General features: G+C 38.1%; 1 protein-coding gene across 12 annotated transcripts in view; it reads left to right on the forward strand.

The window, feature by feature from the left end:
- kcnq5a (potassium voltage-gated channel, KQT-like subfamily, member 5a) overlaps positions 1–12,656 on the forward strand; it is a 193,537-nt gene that overhangs the window by 133,566 nt on the left and 47,315 nt on the right. For all 12 annotated transcript variants that reach the window (XM_038272545.1, XM_038272553.1, XM_038272546.1 and 9 more), the window contains exon 2: positions 12,526–12,616. In XM_038272545.1, coding sequence (XP_038128473.1) covers positions 12,526–12,616 — 91 coding nt within the window. The remainder of the gene's footprint in view (positions 1–12,525; positions 12,617–12,656) is intronic.

Genomic DNA, 12,656 nt, shown 5'->3' on the forward strand with positions numbered 1-12,656 from the left:
ACACGTCTATCGATCGATATAAAGAAAGGAAATATTTAGTCACATATAGCTTTTGCTTTTTTTTGTTTAAAGTTGGCATTTATTAAGGGGGGAAAGAGAAAGGTGTTTCATGAGTCACAGTTTTTGCCTGCTGAAAAGGAGATTGAAGAAAGAAACTGATAAAGCAACAAAAAAAAAACAAGTTTCAGAGAAAATGATGAATGAAAACTACTTTTAACCAAAACAACATCTGCAAGGCTGCTGGCCTATCTTCTACATCCTCCGGCGTAATGGTATAATAGCAGCTTAAGCTTGGCTACCACCTGGTAATCAGTGACATTCACTAACTGAATGGAAAATAGGACAGTGAGGATGGACTGATCTTAAGTTTTCATCAGAATTTCACTTTAATTGTTTCTACATTGCTCATTTTGACTAAATCCACATAATACTGTATATACCCAAAACACATCAAAATGGACACAGCTAAACCTCTACTTAAATATTTTTTGAGATGCAAATTTTTCTTTTACAGCTTTAATTTTCCATCCTTCTTTACGCTAGTTTTAATGTTAAGATCAAGCTGCGGTCTTTATGGTAGCAAGCCTTTTTCTTAATGGGGCAACAAGTTTTACTGTTTCAAGCAGTCCGATGCACATATTTTGTTTCCATTTTAAGATACTTGTACTGAGAGCTTGTAAAGATCAGGCTTTAAGTCTCCAGAGAACTGATTACTCACACACTTGCTTCTCACTACTCATGCTTTTGAAAGGCCTTTGTCAGCTTGTTGGAGGAGGGCTGCAGGTTTTTTGCTGTATATGGGTTTCTCTGCTGGACACCATTCATCAACATTATGTCTTCAGTTGTTGGATTCTGAGGCTGCCTCTGCTTCTCTCTCCAACACCTGCAGCTTTTCAGTATGCCCTGTTGAGCATCAACTTGATAAAAAGTTGGTCTAATGGCACACATCTGAAACAGTGATTAAACTGAGAAGCACATCCAAAGCAAACGTTATATGAACAGTTAATTTCCTGAACATCAGTAAACCGCTGTTGGACTTTTTACTTTCTGCTTTGCATCACTGTCATTTCTTTTGGCTTCTGTTTGAAATCCTGGAACTTAATAAACTCAAACAGAGAGTTCAGTATGTTGAAGTGTGGTTATGGTAAAAGGTTATGGACAATTAATACCTTACCTTCAGTAGAATACTAGACCAAGTTTAGTGGAACGCTAGATTAATCTGTCTCTAAGCCTAATGCTAATAGCCCAATAGACCAAAATGGACTTCTACCATCCTGAAAAACTACAGTCTTCAAATAATTATTGGTGTTTTCTCTTAAAATTTACAGTGTCATTATATCTCCTTTAATTTGCACACACAGGAGTAATTAGTCTTATAGGTAATGAGAGTGGGAGGAGGTGAACCACTGGAGATCTCCTGTGTGAAAGGCATTCTTTGAACAAGTTCTCATGTAAGGTTTGCAATCGGATCCATCAGTTGAATAAATCAGAACTTAGAGAAATACCCGACAGGAACGGGACACTGGTAAATGATGGGTTTATAATAAGCGAGGTAATAGAATAGAGCATCGAAATCCAATTCATTCGGTTCTTATGCACAGATGATTGTCTGAGGGAACCAGTGGGCAGGCAATCAAATTTATAAGGGTGGCAGCAAACTGTACTGATTGCAAGGTGATTAGCAGTAGCTGCACCTCCTGCTAACTCTTTCATCGACAAAACGCCCCACTGCTGTTTTAAACCAGAGTCTGAAACGCCAAGCAAATCTAACAAATGTATGACAAATACTATAGCATGTTTATAACCTAAGGTTTATTTTGTTGTAGGGCTGGGCGATATAGAAAAAAAGCTTATCGATAAAAAAAAATGCATATTGATCGATATCGATAATTATTGAAAAGATTTGAAACCATATTTTATGTGCAGCTCTGCCTGGACTTTTTATAATATTGCTAAATGATTTAATTTTAATAAAAAACACAAACACAGACTTCGAATTAAATCTTTATTTAACCAACTTTTTTAACCATAACAGAATTGTTTTAAAGAAAAATAACTTAAGAGACCTGAGTTATGTTATTAAATACTGACAAAGAATAAACTAAAGTGACCAGAAAAGTGACCAAAATAAATATAACAAATAAATAAATGCCCACCCACCGCCGCCGCCCCCGTTTCCTGCTTTAACCTGAGTTATTACTTTGAAGTTGCTGGCCCCTCAGCATTTTTATCTCAATTGTTAGAACTACGTGGGAAACTGCCCAGAACTGAAAATATATATATATTTTCCGAAGATTCCTCGGAGGAGAGCCGCGTCGGGGCCTACACAGCTCGTACTCCTGCGGCTGTGAGCGGCTGAGATGATAAAAAAAGTTGGTTTCGTTATCAGACTTCGTTTTCACTGGTTCCCGACACATTTTCCAGATGACTGTGGTTTGTTTTTGGTCTGACTTGCCATGACCGAAATACTGCCAAACTGCCGAACTACAAAAACCTTTCTTTGAAACAATTTCCTCCGCCTCTCCTTGCTGCACAGCTTCATGTGCTCTGTGTTGTGGTTTGAGAGGGCAGCGCTTGGTGACGGCATGCCTGGGTCCGCGATTGTGATTGGTTGGGAGGAAGTAGTGACTAGCATAAACCTCCATGCTAGGCTACAATTAGAAGGAAGGAAAACTGCGTTTCTTTTTTGTCGAACTTTTATCGACCCTCTTTTTTTCTATTGTGCCACACGTCTATCGATCGATATATATCGTTATTGAATTATCGCCCAGCCCTATTTTGTTTTTGTTTTTTTCTTCAGACAAATGGCATCATTTAGTGCAGAGCCTCAGAGGACAGTCATGCTATCAGATCATCATCATCAATGGTTTTCATGCCTTAGGATTTTTTTATCTTAAAATTGAACTGGAGCTCAAGGCTCCTCCTGTTTTTACTGAACAAATTATCTAGAAATAAGTCACATTTTTCAGATTAATTTGAGTAAGTAAATTATTTGATTTGCAAATGGAATGAGTACTTTTATTCTTTAAATAAGAAAATTAGACTCTATGTACTTAAAATAGGAAAATACTATTATTTTTTCTTTATTTAAATGTAAATCATCTCGCTTCATTGGCAAAGTGTCTCACTTACCTCTTTAATCCAAGACAAAATGCACATATTTTAAGAAAAAAGGACTATTTAAATTTTTTCCTGTGCTTTCACTTCTGTTCAGTAAAGGCTCTGACATACTCAGCAGTGGCGGCTGGTGAAAAATATTTTTGGTGGGGCTGATATAGCCTAGTGTATGTCTCCAACTAATCCGGAATAAGAATTCAAATAAACAATTGGACAATACATACAATTTAACAGTAATGATTTAATTTACTATATAATAACAGTAACAGTGATGATTTGGGTCACTGTGACGGGGTTCTTTGGCCTCCAAGAATCCAGGCTCAGTCGGGTTACCGGTGTTGGTGATTGTGCTCAAAAACTCAAAACAGGGTGCAAAAGAAACTAAACATATACAAGATACTCTGGGCCTCAGCCTCCCTCCAGTTACCAGCAATGTAACAAAGAAACAGAAAACAAAAATTGCCGCTTTTCTTCCCACAGCCCTCATTAAATAGTTTAAGCCCCTACCCTCAGGCTCTCTTATTTCTGATTTCTTCTCATGAATCAGTTTTGTCCATATATTACCTCCACAAACAATTGATGTACAAAAACAAATAATTTTTACAACTTAATTCTTTTACACAGATTCATTGACTTATTCAATTACACCAAACTGGGTTTGAACCCAGCAAAGACGCAGCCAGACTGAAGATGACAAGTCCCCGTAGCATAAACACGTACACACCCACACCCCCCACACACACACACACACACACACACACACGGCTAACCCCACTGAAATATTAAGTGTGCACCCTCAATATGCCAGCAGGTAACCAGGAACAGCTTGTGTGTTTTAAGTTCATGGAGCTACTGGGCTCAGCGCGAGTGTATTGGTCCTCACAAACACAGTATAACAGGAATGTGTGTGTGGCGCGCAAAGTTAGAGAGGTTGTTTTAAGCGACGAGGTGGATTCGTCGCAGTCACAATAACCATGACATGAAATGTTCATATCCTACAACAGGGATATTCTTCTGGCAAACGGGTAGATAAATAAGGATCTCACCGAATTTGGTGGAAGCTGCATCTCGTTCGTTACATTCGCCATCTTCCCTTTAATTGTCTGCACCTGCGCTTGGGTTCAGAAGCCTGTTAAAGCACAGTATTTTCAGCGCCCCAAGACCATAAAGTTCTGAGACGCTGATTGGCCATTAAATTCACCTAGCAATAGTACATGATTGACAGATTCTTTGCAAATGTGGGGCTGTCTGATCACAGCCCCCAGAACAGAGACGGTAGGAGTCTGTCTGTGGAAATCCACAAATTAATGACAGTAGATAGGGAAATGTAGTTTATATAATTTGTTTTGCTTATATGTAAACACTGTAGAGAGTAAAACTGACATTTATGAGTTAATTTCTAAAAATATATTTTACGTTTCTCTCTTCTTATCAGGGAGGGCGGTGCCCCAGCGCCCCCTATGGGCCGGCCGCCACTGATACTCAGGTGTATTGAGTGTATTGACTATACATTCACTCTGTACAGATATTTGAGATTTCAAGGCAGTCTTACTAATTTCATATATTTCTCATGACAAATTCTTATATTTTTCTTCCACCATGGCATCATTTAACCTGGTGGAAGAGGTGGTTTACCTTGTAGCTTTTGAAAACTAAAGCGAGGTATTTTATACCCATTACTCTCCTGTCATTGTGGCACACAAACTCAGCATTTGGTTGCCCAGAGGAAAGATTTGCGGCCAGATCAGTTGTACCATAAATAATGCTCAGTGTCAAAAAAAAGTTGTATATATGAGGAAATGTTCTTTCCAAGCAGTTTTTTTTTTTTTTTTTTTTTTTGTGAGACCCACCACACATGACTGTAAAAATTGAGCTTGTGGTTATGAGACCAATTTAATTGAATCTACTGCTGGTATGTGAGTAATAATAGAAATAATAATTGAACGATCTTACTTTGGAGAAATTTACCTCTGCAATTAACCCATCCCCTTGGGGAGCAGTGGGCTGCCATTGTGCGGCGCCCAGTAAGCAATCAGGGGTTAAGGGTCTTGTTCAGAGACCCAGAGTGGCAGTCTTAGGGAGTGGGACTCAAACACAGAACCTCAGGATTCCAAGCACTATGCCCTAACCACTATGCCACCACCCCTCCTTGTACTTCAACAAAGCCAGGTATACCCTAAGAGGGCATACTGTAACCTCCCTTTGGGAGCTTTATTTTGCTCCTGACCACAGCTACTGGAGTTGTTGTTAATTGGTTTAATAGGATGTAAAATATCTCTAAAGTCCAACTGATTTTTGCAAAAAATAATTATTAATCCTCATTGCTGTAGCTTTAAGTAGCAACACTAAGGCCTCATCAACATAATATTGCCTGTAAGGGCCAGGAGGATGACCATCATTAATTTCCTCTCAGGTTGCTTGTTGTATGAAGCCCGTGGAAAAAAACACAAAATATTGGGATAAATTAGGCTGTCTACTCATTGAACATGCTTTCACAGTATTTAATAACATATAAATATGTTTACGACAAAGCAGCATGATCTATAAAATTCTTGTTAGCGTTGTTATCACAGTCTGCTATCCTGGTTTCTGCCAAACCGTACATTGTGCATACCTCCACTTTGCCAGGAAGTGTTTCACATATTTTTGTGGGAACAGCCTGATCCTGGAAGTCAAGGAGGCTGAATATTAAACTATATGGAGATAGATGAGCCATTTTTAAGCTTCAGCTGTCACACACTTTGCTGTGGCTTTATGTAAAAGGCTTTTCATCTCACTTTCAATTTGGTAACTGACTTAAAATTCTCTTTAATAGCACTTGCTTTAGTACTGTCCCTAGAGGGTAGGAGCAGCTGACTGCTTTTAAAGTCAGATGTGAACACTAAACAAATAAAGTATCTGCCACCATCCGCTTATTTCTCAAAACTTGAAGACACTCATGTTTGTAAATGACAGAAAAGTGACTAAATATCCTAAAGATAATTATGAAACAACACTTAGTTTTCATCATTCAGTTATCTAGCTAATCTGTTGCATTTTTATTGATATAGTGCCAAATGTATCTGTAATAAAGGATCTAATATACACTTATAACCTAAAATAGAAACCTCATTGATGTGTGCAGATGGATGTATTGCTCATCATTTAACATCACCCAGATAACGCCGAGGTCCCAAATGTATCAGCATGACAGAACATAACCACCTGATGACAGATATTACTGATCCAGTCTGGTTTTGCTGAAAGGTCACTCACTTCAATACAGATGGTACATATTTAGGTCTCTGTTTATGAAAGAAGAAAACAAAATTAGGTTTTATTATAAAATGGAATGAATTCAGCATATTTTTCACTATCTTCGGAAAGAAACATTTTTGTGGTTATTCATGAAGCCTGCAAATGTCATTTGGAGAAGCCATTCTGTTTCAGATGATGGACTGATTTTACAAAAAGCCCTAATCAAGGCCTCTGAAACCAGAATGATGCTCAACTTTTTTGATCTGGCACATTTAGGCTTTTTAATATTCATTTTGATTTGTGTTCAGTCACTCATCTTTGTTTTTTTTCAACAAAAAGCGGCCTTGAAATCCAAACAGAGGAAAACAAGCGTAGAGAAATAATTGGAGCTGAATACCTGATAAAATGGATTTGAAGGTCGTCATATCCACAAAAACTAAAAGGATGTTTCATTTGTGCGCTCACTCACTATTATTATTATTTTTCTTTTTTCACCAAGCCTCTATTAGTGAAATACCATTTTAAAACAGGCCTGGCTGGTTTTTGACACATACACACAACAAACGAATGAGGTTGTGTTTTTTAACACTCAGTTACATATTATACTTTAATTATTAGTCATAGCTCATATGTCCTGGAAATAATGCTGCTCTTTTTTGATCAATGCTTTACCTCCATATTTCCAAGACACAAATGATTTTTTAATGCAGCTTTAAAACGTCGAAAGAATGTTTAAAATAACTGTCTCTGATACTAATAATAACAGCAAGCTTTGCATCATGCAGTTATTGTTTGATTTTTGAGACTTGGGCTGTGTCTGAACGTGCGCCGTAACCCCAAGATCCCTCAATAACTATATAGAGCAGGGACTATATAGTGGACTTTATAGTGAACTCAGATTTTTCTTCGGACAGAATTCAAACAGATGATCAATACTTTTCACTCCCTGTTGGTCCCTTAACTCCGCCTCCCCCACACGCTGCCTGCGCCATCTTTGTCATTTGTACCCAACAGCGGGCCGCTGTGACCTCAAACCCCATGAAAGATTCTGAGATATATCTGCTTGTCTAGTGACCATGGATGATCACTACTTTTTGAGGTTCACTGTGAGAAATTTTGAGTCCACTACTTTTTCCATCCACTAGACATTGGACACTCATCTAAAATGGCGTAACCATTATATCGTGCCCTATATATATATATATATATATATATATATAGCACTGGATATATTGTATATACCCCATGCACTTTTTCTTTCTTTGGCATCTTCTTCTTTTTGACTATTTGAGCCGATGTAACGTGAGCATTTCTCCACTGTAAGATCAATTACGGCAATCACACAATAAATATAGTGATTAGGGCGGACATTCTGACACAGCCTGGGTTCTTATTTTTTGCACTCTTGTCTCTAAAACAAAATCTTTCCTATCTTACAGCAACTATATCTCTACCTCATGATAGCTAACCTGAATTACAATTAGATTCATGATTGAAAATAGTAATTTTTATGCTGATGAGACTTTGATATTAAAATTTAAATTGGCTGTTAATAAACATGCAGTCTTGCTAATGTCACAGCTTGACCTATGATACTTTAGAAAGAGCAGAGCCCCACCATCCCCCATCATCTTGTGCAGCTTCTTCTGTTTCCTGGACACCATCATTGCTAAAGACCTCAAGTTGGAAATGAACATCACCTCCCATCACCTCCCTCACCTAGACAACACAGCAGAGGATGCACTACCTACAACAGCTAAAGATGATCAAGCTGCCAAAGGCATTAAAGATACAGTTTTACTCTTGTGCTCCTCTCCTTCTCCACCAGCACCATAATGGACAAGGCAATATGTGTGTAATTCTGTCTGCAACTGACCCCTCCACCCTTTATATTAACTGTTTTAGGTAGGAGGCTGAAGTCCATCCAGACCAGAACCTCCCAACACAAAAACATCTTCTTCCCATCTGCTACTACCTTTATTACCAATGCCCAGGTCCCCGATTGATATTTTCCCTTTGGAAAAAAAAAAAAAAATAGAAAAAGAACTGATAAAAAAAATGCAAAATTTGTCTGCAAATTTGAATTTGAATAATTTATAATTTGTCAGTTTTTTTTTTTTTTTTTTTTCTCTTCTTGCATAAAGGTAACAAGTTAAACTTCAGTTAAACACCAGTCCCAAAAGTCCTTCTTTAAAAGGGTTGTGTTTGTAAATCTGCTTTACCTGCTGTATTTCTGGGTGGAAGCTTTGAAAACAGGAATCAGCAGCACATTAAGATGAGAGTGTGAGTGAGAAATCATTGTTCTCCACAGCCACAGGTACATGCACTGTTATGTGCACTTTTCCTATTTCTTTTGAAGGCCGTGGGAAATTAATGGCTGCATCAATCATGCAGCAACCGAGAAGTGAAAAATACAAGATGATGGTTAGAGGCTTCACACAGACACAAATGTGACTTAAGCATAGGTGGGCAGTTTGGAAACCAAGAGTGCAGAATATGGCAGAAAGAAAAGTAAGAGAGAATATATAAAATATAAGACTGAGGGCCGGATTTATCAAGATCCAATTTTGCGTGCAGTAATTTGCGCTCGCAAACTGGAATTTTGCGCGAGGGGCTGAATCATGGTTTGCGGGTGATTTAACAAGAGCGATTGCGTAACTGGTGGCAGGTGCAAAGCTGTTGGAGACGCCCCATTTAAATGATGGTTTTGCGCGTTTTGTGGTTTGCGGCAAAGTAGTTTGTAGTTTGTGCAAACTAGTGCATTAAGAAATTTTAATCTTACAGTGACACCCAATCCCAAAAAATAAAATAAAATATATATATATATAAACTTTGGCAACCTTTATTCCCTAAGGTGGTATGTGGCTGAATTTCTACTTCACTGCAGTAAAAAAAAACAAAAAAAAAACAGGTGTTTTGTATTGGCCTGTAGAAAAATGCACATACCAAATGGCTCAGAAGAAGTGACTGTGGATAAGATGACTGCGCGCACTTCTGAAAAACGAGATTGGGAGATCCCAGATGCAAAAAAGTCCAATGTTGCAAGGAGTTTTGTGATATCTGGTATTGCGTGGGTCCTCCTTGTGGCTGGCTCCTAATCCATTCGGAGTTCCCCCAACAGCTACAAAATGGCAATGCTGGATAAACGAAATGTTTTGATGATCGTTTCCTCGTTCATTCCAAAAATATTCACACGCAGTGAAAAAAATGCGTTCTCTGCCTCTCCTTGCTTCATTTCGATGTCTCCTTCTTGCGACAATAACCGCTGCCATGTGTGCGCAATTACGCATACAGACCATTTGCACCTTCTTTTGAAACGTGTTAAAAATAGAGTCAGATACCGTTAGCAAAATTGCTTTCAGGTTTGATAAATCACTTTGCGAGTGCTAAATTAATATATTTACATGTTCTCCTCCCACAAGACGCACTTTTGCGTGTAAACGCCCCATATTGCATATTCATTGCAGAAAAAGTACTAAATGGATAAGAGGCGCTATTTAGCACGTTTTAAAGACCAAACCTTTTTAGCACGCTGTTGATAGATCAGTTTGTACATTTTTTAGCGTGCGCAGTGAAATAGCTCACGTTTTAATACACGCAAACCTTTGATAGATCCGGCCCTGAGAGGCTGTTGAGATGAAACAAGAGGCATATGCTGTATGGAAAGGAAACACTGAAATGAGACCATAAATATAAGAAAGACAGATGGTATTTGAAAAAAGCCTCAGTGGGTCCGTTACTCTGTAAATATGTGGTGTGAAAACTTTCTTTTATTTTTTTATTTGTTTTGCTTTTAACAACCCAGATGACTGTTTGAACTTGAAGGCAAAAGCCTGATAACTAAGATGCCTTTAACTGTATCTTTGACATCACAGACTGGAGAGATTTTTTTTTCTTCAAAAGATTATAGGTGTAACCGAGTTAGAACTCCTAACATCCACACTGATTATGGCTATAATGTTTTTATCAATATGTTTTAATTGATATATTAACTAGACCAGGCCTGCCCAGTGTCGGCCCTTGAGGGCTGATGTTCTGCAGGTTTTAAATGGTTTCTCTGCTTCAGCACAGCTGATTTCTATTGATAGCTGATTAGCAAGCACTTGCTGAACTGCAGTCATCAGAATCGGCTGCGCTGAAGTAGAGAAACCTCTAAAACCTACAGGAAACTTTGGGCAGGTATGAACTAGACTGTTCTGGAATTGTAGTGTTTGTCTGGCTAAACATTTTCCTCTGTGTTTAAACTCATTGCCTTCTTGAAACACGAAATTATCCCGTTAAGTATAAAACCTAACCTTACCTAAACCACTTCCTTAAATAACAGTAAACTGAATATTGTGCTAAAGAACTAGAAACCATGACGAGTCGAGAGTATCATAAGGTGGAAGCAAGTACCAGTTATCCCTTTCATGCTGAATTTAGTTACTGAGAGGCTACAGTACTTATCCTGAAAGAAGCTAAAATGTTTTAACTATCAGGTTAAATGGAGATGTTCTTCTTTCCAGACAAAGCTTAAACTAATTTGGTTTAATGTCAAGGGAAATGCTTTGAGCAGTCATTGAGCGTTTTAAACCTAACAACACTTAATGTTGAGTCATTTTGAATTATGTAAATGGAACCAAAACCTTGATCATTAAGCTCCTGTCCTCGTGAACATTCCTGCAACATTCAAACCAATTCCATCATCTGTAACCACCTTTACTTGTTGCTCCAATTGTATTCTACATTCTGCATTTAAATGCTCAGGAGCAGTGATCAGCTTGCAGCACCTGGGGAGCATTGGGGATTTAAGGGTTTCGCTCCGGAACCGAGAGAGGCAGCCTGAGGTCTGAAAGCCTGAATTTACTGCCTCTCTTAAAATGTGTAGCGCTTTCTACTATACAAGAGTTTCTGCACATGGTGTGATTGTAGTGGGGATGCAAGTGTGCCAAAAGCAGGAGGAGATGATTAGACTTAAGAGCAGTGTGTTTGAGAAGATGAAAAAATTTAAACAATGATAAGAAACTAATGAAGAGCACAAATCAGCTTAGAAAATGTTTAATAATGCACAACTACATGTTTACAATGAGGTTGAAACAGAGATAGATATTCTTCTTTGTGCTTTTTATTGTTTTTGATCAGAGCAATACTGCACCCTGAAACAAACCGTTGCAACTGCATGGCCTTGTGTGGCAGCGTGAATACAACCTTAGATGTGTGCCCAGTCAAATGGTTTGATTACCCCTTCAGCATCAGGCCTGTTCTACACATTCTTGGTGCTGGCCTCACTATTTGCATCAAGTGTGTTGAAGCAAAGAAGCAGACAAAGGTTTGAGACCACCAGCTGCCCTCGAAGACTGACGTCCAACAGAAACAACACTCTTATATATTGTGTAACCATGCTATCTAGAAAAAAAAAGTTTAACAAAATCACTTAATCACAGAATTATGAGGACAGTTATTGTTGGTGGTTTTATTTAATCGTTTCACTAGACCTACAGTATTAAGAGATAATATAACTACTTAATAGAACTATTAAGAGTTAAAATCAAATGGATTTTTTCCCCCATGAATTAGATAGCTATAGATATTGCATTTGAATTGAGTATAAAATGAGAGAATCAGCTCCAAAGTTTCATGTTCAAGGACGATGCACTTGCTTTTAGAGTTTTATGATCACCATGGTAATTATATTATCAAAGCAGGAAGGATTCTAGAATGCATTTTAAGACAATATTTCACTCAAGGATCGGCCTGAGCTGATTTGTGTGTTTAGTTGTATTCCCAACTTGATTGTCAGCGTTCTTTTCACACTGACTCTCCTTCTTCAGTGGGTAACTACCCATAACAGTAAGCTATTTCCCCTGTGTGCACCATAATTAGATCCTGCAACTCTGTGTTAACTCCTTATTTAAATCATGTTGCTGTCAATAATTCAATAATTAGTTTCCTTTTTCTCCATTCCAGCAGTGTGTGAATAATCAGAATCGTTTCAGTAACAATAAAAGAGGGATTTTGGCTTTGATTTATAATAAAGTCCACCTCTCAGTGTAGATTGTGAGAGTAGATACGTTCTATATTTATCCCTGCTGATGGGTGCAATGCCATAGCTAATGAGGCTAAATCTGTTATTCAGTGACTAATTGTTTGTTATCATTCTTGTGTGCTAAATGTGTGTATGTGTTTCCACAGTTTTATCCTGGTGTTTGGCTGTCTGGTCCTCTCTGTGTATTCCACCATCCCTGCTCACCAGGAATTCTCCTCTCACTGCCTGCTCATCCTGGTAGGACACTCAAGCAAACACGCAAATCTATAAACACACA

The sequence above is a fragment of the Cyprinodon tularosa genome, unplaced genomic scaffold (assembly GCF_016077235.1).
Source record: "Cyprinodon tularosa strain WSP-4 unplaced genomic scaffold, ASM1607723v1 ctg836, whole genome shotgun sequence".
In the NCBI taxonomy this organism is placed as follows: domain Eukaryota; kingdom Metazoa; phylum Chordata; class Actinopteri; order Cyprinodontiformes; family Cyprinodontidae; genus Cyprinodon; species Cyprinodon tularosa.